Below are 18650 nucleotides of genomic sequence, written 5' to 3'. Positions count from 1 at the left end.
TGCTATTTCTCCATCTCCAGACACCCACCCTCATCCTGGCAGCTCTATCAGTGTGCATTTTCACCTGATCTCTTCCCTTTGCATTTCAAAAGGAAGAGAAAAGGAAAAATCAAGAGCTCGAAAAACTGCACATACATTACAGTAAAGAAAGTGTGCTTTCTTTGAGAAGCCCCTTATCTGTGCTTTTGTTAGATTTTTGAATAGGTTATATAATGATGTTTATCCTCAATTTATGATGTAATATATTCCAACTCTCAAATCCCTAACCAAGTTAGGAGCTGTAACACAGGCACCATGGTACTTTATGGCTGCAGCCTCTTCCAGAATCAAACTTACAGAATCCCCCATGATTTCAGTTGCCATTTTATAACCAAGTTTTTGGAACTACTTGCCCTAGTGTCTTTACAAGTTTAGTGTTCACTGCACTATATTTGTCTAAAGCATTCCAGAAAGAAGTTGACAAATTTTCTCAGCAGATCTCTTCTCTTTTGTAGTGTCCTAGCCACAGTCATATCACATAGCACTTGAAACATTATTTTTTCCTATATTTTTATTGGCACATTTATAATTGTACATAATGGTGGGATTGTTGTTACATATTTGTTCATGCACACAATATAACAATATAATTTGGCCAGTATCATTCTTCAGTATATTCCCCTTTTCTTCCCTTCCAACCTCCCTACAGTCCCTTTCCTCTACTGATCTCCCTTCCATTTTCATGAATCCTTCCCCACATTTCTTTTCCTTTTTCTTCTCTAGTTTCCACATGAGAGAAAACATATGACTCTTGACTTTCTGAGTTTGGCTTATTTCACTTAACACAATGCTCACCAGTTCCATCCATTTTCCTGCATATGACATAATTTCATTCTTCTATGACTAAATAAAACTCCATTGTGTATCTGTACCACATTTTCTTTATCCATTCATCTATCTGTGGACACCTAAGCTAGTCCTATTGTTTGGCTATTGTGAAATTAGCATCTAGAACATTTTTAAGACCTGATGTAGTGATTCTGACTGCAGCATTCTTGTAGCCAGGGAATGTAGTTCCAGGTTACAGAGGACATTTTGATCTGTTTTTTTTTTTTAATTTTAATTCACACATCATTTATTTAAAGTATGCTGTTTAACAGTGAGTGGTCTTCCTATTCATGGCAGGTATCAATGAACATTTTGTTCTTGTTATGTCACTCACCTTACCCCTTCCAGCATCTTTAAGTCTGTTGGCTAAAGCTTACTAAGAACCAGTGAAGAAGCATTTTAAAAAATTTAGTAAGACCTAGGATTTTCTTCTGCATGAAAAATACATCAGGGGGTCAATCTTTCTCCTTTTGCCTTTCTTTATCAATACATAGGTATTTAAACTATATCTGGTCCTGGCAATATGATCTCAGAAGCATCTGTGTTACAAAAGCAGTTACTCTGTCAGGTGCATGATGTGAATTACATGAGGTTCTGTGACTCAGTAGTCTACTGAATGTCTTGCTCATATGTGTCACTGTGTGTAGGTTTGGAATATTGATCTATATGCTCTATTATTATAAATTTTGTAATATGAAGCAAAGTAGGGAGTTTTGTGAAATTAAGTCTGTGTTAGAAAAAAAGTAGGCTATTTGGCCTTGTATAAGAAATTGTGATGTTCAGAGCCAGAAAGACTTGAATTTGAATCTGAATTTGTTTTACAAGTTCTGGACCCTAGATAAGTTGCTTAATCTCTGATTCAGTTTTCTGAGTCAGTCAAATGAAGATAATTCTTAATTACCACATTATTATAAAGGCCTAGTAAGAGTGAAAAGAGAGTCAAGTCTGGTACATAATAAGGTCATTAATATATAGTAATCATTTTAATAGTGAAACTGGTAGGAGTTTTTACATGAGTATTATACATTGATACGAATAAAATTTAATGGTCTCTGCAGTATATAGCTTCAATATCTTCCTCATCAAAGTCATTCATTAAGCCCTTGGTACACAAAATACTAGGCATATTCAGAACAGTCTGCAAAAATATCCTACAGCCTAAGTTGAAATGAATTATATAATAAAAATAATCTTAGGTAATATATCTTATTTAAGATATGATAGAAAGTGCATATTACCAACTCACAGTATGGGGGATGCCCTTACCTATTTTTTTCTCAACACTCCCATTATTTAGGCATTCAGTTAACTGAAAGTTTACAGTATACCAGGAAAAGAGCCAAAAGAAGAGAGGCTGGATCTTAGCTCTCATATAGCTTATCCTGCAGGGAAGGAGACAGACCATAAAGAAGTAAACAGAAAGTAGAGAAAAGATGGTGGGTGATAGGGTCTTGAAAGTGTGACTGTGATGAAGGAGGACTTGTAAATTCTCTTTAGATGAGTTAGTTAAGAAAACCCACCCTGAGGTGAGATCTGAAGAGTTACTGAAAACTTTCTTTTTAAGTAAAGAAAGAATGATTCATACTAATATTCATGAATTACTTGAACAATCATTAAGATTTAAGTATGTATCCTAATAGCCTATCATCCCTCCACCCATGTGCCTGTCTACCTATGGTACTTGCTACATAAAAGGTGTTGAACATGAGAAACAGCAGCTGTTATGTTGCATGATGCACCTCATTAGAAAAAAGTATACTAGCATGAGGCTCATGAGAATAGGAAAATGAAACCAAGATGACCCCAAATGATGACTGTAGTGTACATTATGGTTCACTCTGTGTTGTATAGTCTCTGGTTTCGGAAAAATATATAATGACATTCATCTATCATTATAGTATCATTGCCCTATACTCCATTTGTTTATATGTCCCTCTGAATACCTAGCAATCACTATTTCGTGTGTGTGTGTGTGTGTGTGTGTGTGTGTGTGATAATAAAATTGAATTTACCATGGGTCTTTGCCAAAATTTGAGTGGGTTTTGAAGGATGGTAAAGATTTAGATAGTTGGAAACAGAAAAGAAAATTTCAACTGGAAACAAAAGAAATTGAGAACCTAGAACATGTTCTGAGAATAAAAAGTAGCCCCCTGAAACAGAAGGAATATTAAGGGGGCAAAATACAGGGTAGGTTATAGGGGCAAGCATATACTGCATCATAAAACTTCTTAACATTATTCTAAATAAATTTTCTAGGCAGTCACTGAAATTTTAATGAAGAAATTACAAAAAACAAGCTGTACCTTTATAAGTGCTACTTTTTGTAAGCATACATAAAATTGGCTGGAAAGTGAGAAATGTGACATAGGAGACATGAAGGTTTAATAAATGGTATTTCAACAATATTTATGTAGAAAAATGGTTCTTAATTTTTTTTTTCCTTGGGCAAGTGTGCATAGACTCTATTATTGAATGGCATCCTAAGAAGCCTAATATATGAAGCTGAAAACTGTCAGCAACTCCCATAAGTTTCTGCATATGATTATGGAGCAGAGCTCTCAAGTCTAGAACAGGGACTTCCAACCTTTTCATCATCACAGAGAAATTTGTTTGCAATATGGGAGTTCCATATATTTTGAAAATTTTTTTGCCTTTTAAGAAAATTAATACTTAATGTTTTATGTTTGTTTCAACAAAGATATAATTTCCAGTTGAACATCAGCTATGTCAAGCATTCACTAAGTTCAGTTGGGATGATTTTATCAAAAAGCAAAGAAATCCCACAACTTAGTCTGTGGCACACAATTGCAGTTTTGATTTGTTGTTAAATACTGAAAATAACCCATGACCCATCTATCCTTACATAACAAGTCTCACCTTTCCCCGGTAGTTCTATGAATTAAAGATTGTTTAAGTTGGAGATTGGATCATCAACAAGAAAGGACTATGTAGCACACCTTTTCTGTATCCCTCTGAGCTTTTGTGGAATTAGAAAGAATTAACATTTACCTGCCTACCTGGAACTTCAAATTTAATTTTTTCCCTGTTTATTGCATAGAGTAATGCAGAATGATTACAGGAAAAAAAAATCAAAACATATTAGCAAAAAGAACAAGTCCTTTTCTCTACAAATATATATGTATATAAAGAGAAACTTTTTAAAATATATATATGGATGGATTCCTATTTTTTATTGTTTTTAGAGGTTTTTTTCAGTTTCCAGGAAAAAAAAATACTGCAAACTTTATTAGCTTCATGGTATCTTATTTCTAATTTTATAACCATTTCAATTAATTATTTATGGTTGGACTTGGGTATTTCTAACTTTTTGAAATTAAAAATGGCTTTTTCTTACTCCTTGTTACTACATTTTTAACATATCCCTAGTTATCATTTCCTTGGGAAAAATTCCCAGAAGAGAAATTGTTGGGCATGCTGACTTTAAAATTTTCAGAAGGTGCTGATAACTTTCGTTATATGCGAAAAATGAGAAAATCACATTATTATCAGAAAGTAGAATGGATGGTGCAAAATGACTAATAACAATTAAAGCCACATGAATTCAGAGGAAAGAGATCCCTTTTAATTAGATGTGGAATTGGAGATGGATCTTGAAGAGCAAAGGAAGACCCATAATCACAGCTGGGTACTGGGAATGCTACCACAAGAATACTGACTCTAGGCTTTCCTTCCTGTCTTTTCTTGCTCATGAACTTAACACAGATGACATTCTGGGGGCGGTGGGGGCCGGGGGTAGGGGGTGTAAGGTAACTAAGTACCTGAAAAAATTTAAATGTTGAAATCAGGAAATCAAAACTACTGAGAAAATCAGTTCAGTTTCTCAGTTTGGGGTTCAGAGAATTTAGAAAATAAGAAAGTTATGTTCCATTTAAAAATCAGTTCTTAATATGTTAAGATTTTAAAATTGAATTCACATCCAAATGCTTTCTTTTTTCTTTAGTTATTAGCAATGAATAATTGGCTCAGATATTTGCTTTGAGTATCCTGACAAGCTTTTGTATACCTGTTTTCATTAAAATTTGAAAATTGTTGAATTTCCCTGTCATCAGTTCAGATTATGTATTACATGATGTTTTTCTTTATACTTTGTTATATGATTACTAATGAAATCTCTTTGTGATTTGGATTATTGAAAGATGAGTCACTCTGAATTCTTTCACTTTGGTGCTTCCTCTGCCAAATTCAGCAAATGTGAATAAAACGGAAGCCTCTAGTGCCAGACCATTTGAAAGAGGCCTTTTTGAAAAGGTCAGATAGTGACTTTCTGCTTGCTATTTTCTAGGTCCATTACATTGTCCCTTTTTTGGTGAATTACCTATAGAATTCCTATACTATTGTTGGATAATTAATTTGTTATAAGATTACCACTTATTTGCAATATAGAAAGTAGTATAAAATGCTTTTCTAGAATTTGAACTGATCCACAAAGTATCAGATCTGCTAATTGTGAAACAATTGAGGTTACATTAATTTCCCATCTTCCTTTAGTATCTGAACCACCTATTTCCTGCAGGGAATATAATATGTATGCCCACATTAACAAAAGATGCATTAGTAGAGCTAACTGATTACGGCTCTTCTGATGAGCTACTCTCAGATGCACTTTATTTACAGGGCAATAATCAGTATTATCTTGCACCAAATAAAACATGGCACTATAGCCCAGTGTAATTGGCACAGTACTGGCCATATTCATAAGCAGATTAGGACTCAGTACATTTTTTTAAAGGCATCTTTTTACCAAGACTTATTTTAATTATTTGCTGACTGAATTGTCATCAATAGAGAACTCTTTCATATTCTTCTCTTCAGGCTCCCTTTTAAAAGGTATTTATTTGTGTTTTAAATAACCTCATGATGTGGTCTAGTCTGTCTGTCCTCCAGTGGTGAAAGACAATGGCTGAGTCAGACCATTGGGTACTTCTGGGAGGTAAATGGAGGAATCATCTAGTTTTGCTTCAAGCTGGTCATAAATTGACATGCTGATAGGGCATATTCACTTTGATATTGAAGCTTTCTTCTTAAAAGATAATAGAATCCATCAGAATTTTAGCAGTTCTCTTTTCAAATACATGTAGTTGGGATATAATAATTCTTTGACTTGTTGCTGATATTATGTACAATGTGAGAATTTCAATGTGAGTAGTTTATAAACAGAATGTAAACTAACCTATATTAAGCATTACTGCCTGATCTCATTTATATGTTTTCATTTTACAATAATTCTAAATAAATTTTGTAATCTGCATATTTAGAAAGAAAACAGGCTCAGAAATGTTAGTTGATTGTCTGAGATCTGACTTGTGTTGATGCCAGACCAGTGCTGTTTCCATAGCTAATTCTTTCAGTTACTGTCATCCAAGTGTTGACTGAAGTGAGTCAAGTATAATAATTTTCAAAAACCTGGTCATGTTGGGTCTGGATTCAATCATTCAGAGCTGGGGTTGAGTCCCATGTGTATAATCTGGGTCCAGTCATTAATTTCTCTTACCTCTGTGTAGAATGAAGCTCATGTTCCCTACACCCAGGGTTTTCATGGAGATAAATAATGTCATCTATGTAAAGCATGTAGCACCATGCCAGACCGTTAGAAAGCCCTTAATACAGACTTTCTGCCTAACAAAATTTTCACTTTCTACCCTTTATAGTGCTACTGTTGCTATGAGTTGGGTTATTTTGTTTTAATATTGTATCCAATAATTGGGTCATTTTTTTCTTTTTAACTGCTACGCAGAAACATAAAAGTTGGAATATAATGAAATACTACATAATATTCAGTACATGTATATTTTACATAATGTTTTAATCAGGTCACATATTTACCTCTTCAAACACTGTTTCTTTGTGGTGAACTGTCAAAATCCTTTCTTTTAGCTTTTTGACACATACGGGACATAATTGTTACCTATTGTGCAGTGTGATTATAGTACCCCAGAGTTTTTTGCTGTTATCTAACTGACTTAGTCTCTATAAATCAGCATTTCCTCGCCGTTCCCCCCCACACACACACTATTTCTGGTCTCTGGTAACCAACATTCTACTCTCAACTTTTATGAGATCACCTTTTTTAGATTTCAGATAAGTGAGATCATGAAGTATTTGTCATCCTGTGCCTGGCTTATTTCATTTAACACAGTGTCCATTTTGTCCATGTTGTTGCATATGATAGGATTACATTCTGTTTTTAAAGGCTGAATAACATTCTGTTTTATATATGTACCACATTTTTCTTTATCCATTCATCAAGTTTTATTTATTGATTTTTGTGAAAAGTGCTGCTCTGCACATGGGAGCACAAAAATCTATTTGATGTGCTGATTTCATTTCTTTTATATATATGCTCAGGAGTGGAATTGCTGAATCAAATGATATTCTATGTTTAATTTTTTGAGAAACCTCCATACCGTTTTCCATAATGGCTGTACTAATTTATATTCCCACCTACAGTGTCCAAAACTTCCCTTTTCTCCACATTCTTTCCAGCAATTATTATCCTTAGTCTTTTTGGATTAGATGTGATAGCTCATTGTGATTTTGATTTTCATTATCCTAATGATTAAGGATGTTGAACATTTTTTCATATACTCATTGGTTCTTTTTGTATTTTCTTTCTTTTTTTTAAAATATTTTATTTACATTTTAGTTGTTACCAGACACAACATCTTTGTTTGTATGTGGTGCTGAGGATCGAACCCGGGTCACACTCATGCCAGGGGAGCGTGCTACTGCTTGAGCCACATCCCCAGCCCCACTTTTTATATTTTCTTGTGAGAAATGTCTGTTTAGATCTCTTGCCCACTTTTCAATCAGATTATTTGGTCTGTTTTGGTTTGCTTTTGCTGTTGAGTTTTTGGAATTCCATATATTCTGGACAACCCTTTGTCAGATGTATGCATTGCAAATATTTTCTCCTGTTCCTTAAGTTGTCTCCTCACTGAATTGAGTTTTTCCTTTGCTGTGGAGAAGCTTTTTGGTTTTTAAGCAATACTGTTTGTTTATTTTGCTTTTGTTTCCTATGCTTTTGGGATGTTTTCCAAAAAAAAAAATAATAACAATTCTTACCATTCCAATGTCCTGAAGCATTTCCCCCTGTTTTCTTGCAGTATTTTTATACTTTCGGGTTTTATATTTAAGTCTTTATTCTGTGTTGAGTTTTGTAGCTGGTGAGAGATAGGGGTGTAACTGCTTCTTCTGTATTTGAAAATCCAATTTTGCCAACATCATTACTAAAAAGACCATCCTTTCTTCAATGTGTATTCTTAGCAACTCTTTTGAAAAATCAGTTGACTATAGATGTATAGGTTTATTTCTAGCCTCTTTTTTCTTTGTCATTGATCTGTGTCTCTGTCTTTATGACAGTGCCATGCTGTTTTGATTACTACAGCTTTATGTACTATGTTTTGAAGAAGCAGTTAGTTTGCTATAAAAATCAGCATATATCAGTGTAAATATATGAATGTATTGGACTGTCTTTGAATCCCTGGGATGAATTCTATTTGATCATGGTGAATAATCTTTTTATTTGCAGTTGGATATTGTTTGGTAGGATTTTTACATCTATATTCATAGAGGATGTTGGTCTATAGTTTCCTTTTTATGTTGTGTCCTTATCTGGTTTTGGTATCAGAGTAGTGTTGGCCTTGTAGAATATATTTGGAATAATCCCTTTCTCTTCTATATTTTGAAATATGTTAAGAAGAATTGTTATTAGTTCTTCTCTAAACATTGGTAGAATTCAACAGTGAAAGCATCTAGTCCTGGGCTTCCCCCTCCCACATAGGATGCTTTGTATTAAGGATTTAATCTTGTTAACTCATTAGTGGTCTGTTCAAATTCTCTGTTTCTTCATGATTTAGTCTTAAGGTGTATATATCCAGGAATATGCCCATTTCTTCTAGGTTATCAAATTTGTTGGTATATGGTTGTTAATAAAACTGTTTAATGACCTTTTATATTTCTATGGTATTAGTTATAATGTTCTCCTTTTTATCTTTGAGACTTCTCTTTTAGTAAAACCAAGGGATTGTCTCTCTTTCTTTCTTCTTTTTTATTTTTAAATATCTTTTTAGCTGTAGATGGACAGATAACTTTATTTTGTTTACTTTTATATGGTGCTAATGATCAAACCCAGTGCCTCACACAAGCTAGGCAAGCGCTCTGCCACTGAGCTATAGCCCCAGCCCCCTCTCTTTGTTTTTATCTTTTCAAAGATCTAGCTCTTTGTTTCATTGGTCTTTTTGTTTTAATCTCCATTTATTTCTGCTCTGTTATTTATTTCATTCCTTCTTCTAATTTGGAGTTTTGATTAATTTTGGTCTTCTGATTCTTTGAAATTCAGTGATAGTATCTGAGATCTTTCTAGTTTTTCAGTGTAATGATTGTTATAAACTTCCCTTTTAGTCTGTTTTTTGCTGTTTTTGTCATAGGTTGTGTTTCCATTTTACATTTCTTTTTAGGAAAATTTTAAATTTCCTTCTTGATTTCTTCCTTCCATTTGTTGTTCAAAAGTAAAAGACATTCAATATTTCAATCTTTAAAAGTTTCCTGAGACTTGTATTGTGGTTTATCATATGGTCTGACCTAGAGAATGTTCCATGCGCTGATGAGAAAAATGTGTCTTTAGCAGCTATTGGATGGAATGTTCTGTAGATAACTGTGAGGTCCATTTGGCCTCAAGTGCAATATAATTCAGTTTCATTATTGATTTTGTGTCAGGACATACTCTCTCTTTAGGTCTATTAATACATTATATATTTGGATGTTCCAATATTGTATGCACATGTATGTAGAATTGTTATTGCCTCTTGCTGAATTGATTCTTTTATCATTATATAATGTCCCTCCTTATCTCTTTTTACAGATTTTGATTTAAAATCCATTTTATTTTATGTTAATATGGCTACTATGCATTCTTTTGCCTCCTATTTGCATAGAATATTTTATTCTTTCACTTTTAGTTTATGTGTGTCTTTAGAAGTGAGGTGAGTTTCTTAAAAGCAAAATGTAGTTGGATCTTGTTTTAAAATTCATGTTTACATTCAAGGTCATTATTGATAGGTAAGTTCGTACTACATAGTTATTTAACTTGTGTCCTAGTTTTGTTTTAGTTCTTTCTGTCTTGTAATCTTACTTTGTGGTTAAATGAATTACTCTAGTAGTGTGTTTTGATTCCTTGATTATTATTTTGAGTTTGTTACAGACTTTTTTTTTGTTACAGACTTTTGTTTTGTGGTTCCTATGAGGCTACATAAAATGTCTTAATTTTAACAAGCTTTTGAAATGTTAGAAACTGATTTCTTTAGCTCTTGTGCTGGTAGTTTGGTGCATGAATAGCTCTTCAACTTGGTGTATTTATGGGAAGAGAACTCCAGAAGATCTTTCTTGACTGCTGATGTTTTGCTCTGCCCCTTCCATTTGGATCATCTTGAACATGATGATATCTCAAAATGTCTAAAGGATGTAGTTCTTTTTCTTTTTCTTTTTTATTGTATCAAGTAATTGCCTCCACTTTCAGAAATAACCTTTATTTTTATGGTCTATGTCTTGGGTATATGAAGAATACTGCAGTAATATTTGCTTTCTTAAGACTATATACACATTTTAAATGGGAAAATTTTATCTGGTGTCTTAAGTTGCTTGCAATTTAACATTTCAAGCACTATTGTTAACTATGACTTCCTTACCACAACTTAATGCAATTAATATTAGAATCAGTCCCTGGAATCCTGATCCGTTATCCCAAAAATTGCTAACTAAAGGATTACCTAACTTTAAATAAACGTGATTTAAAATGGAGAACAAGCACAGATTGCATCCAGAAGTACTTAAGAGAACTCTCATTGTCTTCAAATTGTAGATAACATATTCAGAGCTTTCTATAATTAATATAAGAACTGGGTGACACGTTGTATACACAGCATTCTTTGTGTGCCTGGTGTACAACAGGCTTTCTCTCCCCATCTGCTGATGGGAAGATATTAAGTTTGATAGAAATGTCTTGATTTTGTGGTTTCTTTCCTTCTCAAATAATATCACTTTACCAACTATCTGTCACTGATAACTCTGTCCTATTTCAGATGTTTAATTTTATAATAATGAGTTTACTTATAAAGTAAATCATTGGATTTGTTCCCACCAGTGATACCAAGAAGAAGCAGGAAATGAAGAAAAGGAACAACAGTGAAGTGGAAGATGTGGGACCAACAAGTCATCATAGAAAGAAGGCCAAGTGGGAAACCTTAGAGCCTTTGGATACAGGCCTGTCTTTAGCAGAGGATGAAGAGCTGGTGTTACATCTACTCAAAAATCAAAGCTAAATACTTCTCACGCCTGTCTGCTCTTTGATACTTCTGGACATCATTATGTTGAGAAGAAATTAGAACACAGTTGACTTTGGGGCCTGTAGATATCATGTGTCCCATTCCCAAAGGACACATTCTTCAGACAAAAGCAGTTATATCTCTGAGCCCCTTCACAAGCCATGCTTTGCACCATTACAGAACATATTCAGAGTAAGGGTGGAATATTTAGTTTCTTTGTCTCATTTTGCAATGTGTGCTGTTAAATTTTACAGGTGGGTTCCTGCCCCTTCTCACTGGAAATGCTCCTTTGTTTTACTGGCAAGTTCTGGAGCCTTGTTTCATAGTTGGAAATTCCTGTATCACTGTGCAGAAGTCTCAGTGTAACTTAAAATGGCTCTTAATTTTAAGGTATATTTCATATTTTCAAAGAGATAGAGTATGGTGCACCAGCCTTGGAAAAGGAGTATTTTTTAATTGAAATGATCATTAATAAACATATTTCCTATAAAATAAAATATTAATGTTTTCATTGTGTCCAATGATATAATACCCTCTCTCAAGGGGACTTAATGTTCCTAAGGTTAAAATGCAAGGCCAGCTGGGCATGGTGGCACATGCCTGTAATCACAGAGAATCGGAAGGCTGAGGCAGGAGGCTCACAAGTTCAAAGTTAACCTCAGCAAAAGCAAGGCTCTAAGCAAATCAGTGAAACCCTGTTTCTAAATAAATAGAGCTGGGGACGTGGCTCAGTGATTGAATGCTCCTAAGTTCAGTCCCCGGTACCAAAAATAAAATAAAATGCATGGCCAATTGCTGAAGCAGTGTATTCTTCATATTAAGTTAGTCTGGTCAGGGCTGGGGATGTGGCTCAAGCGGTAGCGCGCTTGCCTGGCATGCCTGTGGCCCGGGTTCAATCCTCAGTACCACATACAAAGATGCTGTGTCCGCCGAAAACTAAAAAGAAAAAAAAAAGTTAGTCTGGTCAAAGATGATATCATTTTGCTTACACGTGCAGATTTGTTAGCAATCATTTATGAAATCTGTGAAAATCCAGAATCTAAGCAGTAAAGTTTGGAGACCTTTTGTGGGCACTCTGTTCAACAGATACTGTAGAACTTCCAAACCAACTCTTGATAATGAGAGGGAAAGCAAAATGAGACAGAACTACTCTTTTGTTACAAATGTTAGATTCTTCAGAGGGACAGAAAGTGGTGAAGAAATCCAGGCCTTCATGAAACAACTATTTTTTTTTTAACAAATTTGTTATCCTATGCTTTACTGTTTCTATTGGTTTCTCTTCCATAATGACCTTTTTATCCATTGTTTAACCTCACAGCTTCTGCCTTAAGTCACAGTTCCTATTATAATCAGGACTTGCCCAGACTACTGCAGCATCTCCTAACTGATCACCATGCTTCTGGTATCACTTTCTCCAACTCAACCTTCTCAGGGAATTTTCTTCATAGCCCATGGATCTGAGCATGTTTCTCCTAGCTGTTCCTTTTATTGTAGTGCTTATCATGTGATGTTATAGATGTTTGTTTATAAACGTGTTGCTCTGATATGTGACAAGTTTCTTGAGAAAAAAAAGAGTTATATTTCATAAACCTGTATATCCCCAGAGCCAAATACAGCATCTGCTCTATATTTGGCTTAATGAATTAGTAGACAGTAATAACACAAGATAATTTTTAGAGGTCTTTTATAGCACATTGCTCTGTTACTTCTAATAAGAAGGACATAGAGTTATGGACTTGAAAACGAGATAAAGTGGCTAAGGGTAGGTAGATGGGAAAGAAATTCAGGGTGTAACAATCTGGAAAGATTTGGAAATAAAGTTTCTGATACAGAGTCTCTTGGCCTTGAATATTTTCAAATATGATAAAGTTGCAAGAATATATAAACTGAAGATTGAATTACTATTGAATTTACTCTTCATTTTTAGATTGTTCTTTCTAACACAAATAGGGAAGTAGGTCAGTTTAATTACTCCCTAGATGTAAACATTAAATAGATAAATTTCAAGGCTGTTGGTTCATAAACTAATTTGAGTTGTATCCTGTCCCTGGAACTGAAAGGATCCTGACTAATATGTTCATTATTGAGTTTTTAGTAGCTTTTAGAAACTAGTTAAAATATAAGTACAGTGCTAATAGAAAACTTATATAACAAATGTGTGTGTGTGTGCAATTTTTTTTTTTTTTTGTCATTGTTGTTGTTGTTGTAGTTTAGGGGCACTTCACCACTGAACTACATTCCTGGCTCTTTTTATTTTGAGACAGGGTCTTGCTCAGTGCTGAGGCTCAAACTTGTGATGTTCCTGCCTCAGCCTTTGGAGTTTCTAGGATTACAGGTGTGTGCCACTATACCCACAAATATTTATGTTAACAGATTAAATTAGCTACTGTTCTGCCTATTTGTATTTTAGCCTCATGTATGGGAAGGAGCAGTAAGAGACCTTGTCATCTCTGACATCAGAGGACACATGGCTCAAATCTGGTCAGCTATCAAAGCCTTTCTCCTAGACATAGATATGGGCCCAAAAGTGATTATAATATTCAGTTCAGGACATTTAGACACCTTTCCTGTGAGTGATATGCGTAAGATGAGAAATTATCCATAAAGAGTTACAACAAAAATGGAGGATATGGATCTGGATTTTTGCAGCCATTGACTCCTGCTAAATGGGGTCACCTCAGAGAGACTGGGGAGAAGATGATCAACACACTGAGGTAACCAGAGTGAAGGACTAGAGAACCCTGATGGCATTGTTGAAGCCCCAGGACTTCAACTTAACCTACTCCTTGGACTTCCTACGTATGTCATGAGTCAGTAATTTTTTTTCTAAACTAGTTTGAAATTGTACTTTGTACTGGAACTGAATGGATCCTAACCTATATAATATTGTAATGAATTTTAGTTTGACTTGAAAACCAGTTAAAACATTAGAATAGTGCTGATAGAAAGTTTAGGCACAGTAGATTGTTTTATTAAGCATATGTTCACTCCAGTCCTCTTTTTTCCTTTGGGAAGCATATTCTTAACACGGCACTGATGTTGGGCTCATCCATATGACTTGCTTTTAGCCCATGGAATTTGGCGGAAGTGGCTGTGTTCTGGTCATAAGCAGAAGTTTTCTGTTAGCTCTCCTGTACTCCTGCCTCCCACCTTCTGACCAGTATGGACCAGAGAGAAGTTACACCTTCAATATGGGCCCAAGGCAGGCAGATGGGTGAAGCTCACTATAGCCTCCACAGTCACTTATCAAGCTTGTGGAAAGAAAACCAGTGACCCTTGGGGCTTATCACAGGAATACCTGATTAACATACAAGGTGAGAGAAGCATATAGCCAAGGAGAAAGAGCAGGCATTTCTTTAAGTGTTAATAAATCCAGTGACTACCATATGCCAGGCCCTGTGTTTATGAGAAATCCAAACAGTTCCTTTCCTGCTACCATATTGGGGTATACTTTTAGTATACCATGAAAAGAGGAAGATTATTGTTTTATTGAGGGAGCTATTGTTGAAGTGCTGGAAAGAGAGAAGACAGGTAGTTAGCATGTCCAGGATCCAACGACTAATTTTTGCTGTTTCACTGAGGCCGAGAGGCCATTTGTCTGACTTGCTCATGTAAAATGATCTCTAAAATTACATAAGTCTCTGATAGATATACCCAACAACAAAAGCCTTTGGAGGACTGCCATCTCATAAGCTTCACATGGCACTTTAGATTTGTTTGGGGCTATAAAAAATGGATAAGTTTAATTAAATATAATTAATTTTGTTACACAACACTTGAAATATCCTGAACATGAAAAGTCCTCTCTGAGACTATCAGAGGATGCAGGTGTTCCCAGGAGGTGGTGGTGTAGGTAGGCAAAGGGGAAAGAATCAGCAACCAACATCCAAAACCTATATCATATGTTTTAAGACCACTTCAACTAGACATGTAATCATAGGGTGATTTCCTTCAACAGCTCCTGCTGACTAGACAGCCCAGGGCTGATATATTTTAAACCATATTACCTAGTGCTTGCTGAATCAGCAACTGGCAGCCAAACCTTTATTTACCCTTTGAGGCACACCGGCAAAAAGCTCTGTTCAAACAGGGACAAACTGGACAAATAATATTATTCTCAGACACTGAAATTTAGTGAGCAAAGTGGGAAGCCTATGAGACTCACATGCTGGGAAAAAAAGACAAAACTCAAATTAGGACAAAGTGTAAGTGAAAACTCTGGTAGGAAAATAAAAAGAATAATAAGAGATCCCATGGTTCATGGGGGACCAGAAACCATGTGTGGGCAGGGGTGAATCATGGCTGGGGATGGCTCGGGAAGGCCCGCCCACTCTGGTTTTGATATCTCTGTGATCCAAACTGACCCTCTAATTCTTGTTACCATGAGACTTGATAAGAGAAAAAATTCTCAGATGTCTTAAATTTAATTATAAGTGTCTGAGAAGAGATGTGGGAAGCTAAGAAGGACAAAAGACCATTTTACGTTCCTGAATGTGTGTTAAAACCTTAACCCCAATCCCATCAGGACACCCTAGGTACCACTGCATTTTGCTTAACTCACCACTTCATACTTAAAGATTCTCCATATGGACTGTCCTCCCGCCCCAAAGCTTTCCCTCATTCATTTAATTCTGCCCCTCTTATCTACAGCCAGCGTAGGTTCAACAGAAACAACTTATACCTTCCTTCACCAGATTTTTTAATTAAAAAATACTCTTAGCTCTGATCCAGCAGACATTTTGTCACTGCTACCTAGTCTTGCTACTTGTAGCTGCAAAGACTTGTCCTAGGACCAGTCCTTTTCTGGTCTGCTTCTATAATGGCTCAATAATCCTTTTTAGTTCAGGGACCCCTTGGTCTCAAGAATTTTAGTTTCATAGGCCTAACCTTCTCATGGGTCTTATTCTTAGGTTTCTGGGTAATATGTCTGACTTGTGAGACCCCATCACTGGAGCTAGTTCAAATGAATCTTTGAGTGTTTTGCACCCCACAAAGCTTCACTGAAATTCAGAATACTCTAAGGCAGAGCTTCTTAGATGTCAAGATGCATAAGAGTCACCAGGAGATTTTAAAAATATCAAATTCAGATCCAGTAGGTCTGGGGTGGGGCCTGAGATTGTACATTTCTAACCAGCAGGGGATGGCAATGCTGCTGACCCATGGTCACATTTGAGTGTTGAAGCTCTAATGGAATTCAGAGAGAGAGAGAGAGAGCTATTAAAATAATTATTCACAAAGATATCCTATCAGAGCCCCAGCAGGAAATAGGTGGTGCATACAAATTAGGATAATTCTAAGGGAGGTTAATAAAAGGATTATTTACACACAAGAGGGCAGGATATAAGGGAACACAAAGGAGTTCTACCACCCCTCATCCTGAGAGGACTGGGGTAGGGTGAGGGGAGTAGTTGGTTACCAAAATCCTGAAGGAGACAGACGAGTGCACACAGTGGCTTTATGACCTTTAGTTGAGATATGCACCTAGCCTGTGGTGACACTAGGAAGAGCCAAGAGAATAAATTCCTGCCAGTGGCACCCATTGGCCCCACCCAACCCAAAGCCAAGTTACCTTGTAGGTATGATCTGTAGCTTCCCAAGACACAACAAAGTGCAAAAGGGTGGGTGGGAGCAAGCAGGAAACATGCAGAAATGTAGGGCATAAAACAGGTATGTTACTGAATTTGCAGGTTCTTTTCCTCAATATTATGCATAAATAAGTATTCTGGGACCAGGCAGGAAATTTTATTCAAGACCAAAGAATAGAGAAGGAGAGCTCATGTTCTAAAAGTACCTTTTCCCCTAGCTAGTCTGGGGTCTGGGTTTTTGCTAGGACCTGTGATGAGGAGGTATGGTGTGCATGCTGTCTTCAGAGCTTTTCATGGATAAGGGAGGTTTCCAGGAATCAGGGTGCCACCTTTGGTCCTCCCTTATGGGACATAGTCAGATCTGTCATAGTGCCAGTGGATGTGTTTTTATTATTTCCAGGATACTGTAATGAACCCAAAGTTGCCTGGGGTGTCACCATAGCATTTGAACCAGATCGAGCTTGTCTGGAGTTCCGCTAGGCAATTGGGAATATGTGATCACTCAGTGGTTGGCAGGTGGGAGCATGTGGTTACTGGCATCCCAGCTTTAACTTCTGCAAGCAAGCAGCATCACTGACAGGACAACAGGCCATCAGTAACCTGATGACAGGTGGAATCTCTCTTTGAGAGGGAAGGAAGAGGTCCTCAGAGACTTGAAACTTCCTCATCTCTGTACCAGACACTGCTCTTAGTACTAGAGAGACAGCAAGGATGGACCATACGCAAACAAACTAGGAAATACTTCCAGGAAGAGATGAGTATTGTGAAGAAAAATAAAGCACGGTAGGGGATGGTGCATAGAGGGCAGGGAGTAGGGGCCATTTTGATGAATCTGATGTGTATGAGTTCTGAAGGAACAGGGCCTATTTTTCCATCACATTAGCAGCAGGAAAATAAGTGAATGAAGGAAAGAAAATGACCATACGGGGTGGTCTAACTATTGAATTAGTGACCACTGTCTTCCAGTGGGCTTTGAGTGCTGCTTTCCTAACTTCATCCTCTCACCTGCTCTCCAAGACAACTATTTCATCCATTTTCCTTTCACTGTAAACTTCCAAAGCTTCTCCTTCTCCATTCTTGCCTGATGACCTTGCTTTGGGATTTTTTCTGAAAAACAATCCAAAGAGAACTTGCCGGGCTGCCATATTCATCCACTCCCTAGCCCTGGGATCTGTGTTCTACCTTCCCCCAGCTAGTGGAGGGGAACTGCCCATGCTCCTTCCAGAGACCATATTCCTTGTTTGTTGCATCCCATCTTTTCTGGTCCCTCGTGGGTATTACTTGTGCAGTTGTCCCCTTTCTCTTAAGTATTATCACTTTTCCCTCCCTACTTCTTTATTCCCATCCACTAACAAACATTTCTCATCTCAAAGACCAAAACTTAAACCTTAACACCCTCCAATCTATTTCCCTTTAAATTATAACTACTCAAAAGAATTGTCTTTATTCCTAATCTAGACTTTGTCTTTCCAATCTTAAACATTTAACTGGGATACATAATTGGCATTCAACAAGCTTTATATGTTTAAAGTATAAAATTTAAGTTTCATGTGCATCCATTCATATAGCTATTACCACATCAATGAACATATGCATCACCCCCAAAAGCTTTCTCATACCTCTGTGTGTTCCCTGCCTCTCGTCCAGCTCTCCTCTCTACATCCCAACCACTGACCTGCTGTCCCTATAGATTAGTTCAGACTTCCTGGAATGTTATATAAATAGGATATATATTCATTTTCATCTAGCTCCTGTCACACAGCACCATTATCTTGTTCATTTGTGTAGCTGCATATACCAATTGCTTATTCCTTTTTATTTCAGAATAGTAATCCATTGTATGGATCATACTATCGTT

The 18650-nt window shown here is 36.2% G+C and overlaps 1 protein-coding gene across 1 annotated transcript in view; it reads left to right on the top strand.

Moving 5' to 3' along the window:
- Ddx10 (DEAD-box helicase 10) overlaps positions 1–13028 on the top strand; it is a 271314-nt gene extending 258286 nt beyond the window's left edge. Inside the window, exon 18 of the mRNA XM_076843793.2 lies at positions 11027–13028. Coding sequence (XP_076699908.2) covers positions 11027–11204 — 178 coding nt within the window. The 3' untranslated portion in view covers positions 11205–13028. The remainder of the gene's footprint in view (positions 1–11026) is intronic.
- The last annotated feature ends 5622 nt before the right edge of the window (positions 13029–18650 follow it).

This window comes from Callospermophilus lateralis, chromosome 2, assembly GCF_048772815.1.
Source record: "Callospermophilus lateralis isolate mCalLat2 chromosome 2, mCalLat2.hap1, whole genome shotgun sequence".
Taxonomy (NCBI): domain Eukaryota; kingdom Metazoa; phylum Chordata; class Mammalia; order Rodentia; family Sciuridae; genus Callospermophilus; species Callospermophilus lateralis.
This window is presented reverse-complemented; position numbering and strand designations above follow the sequence as displayed.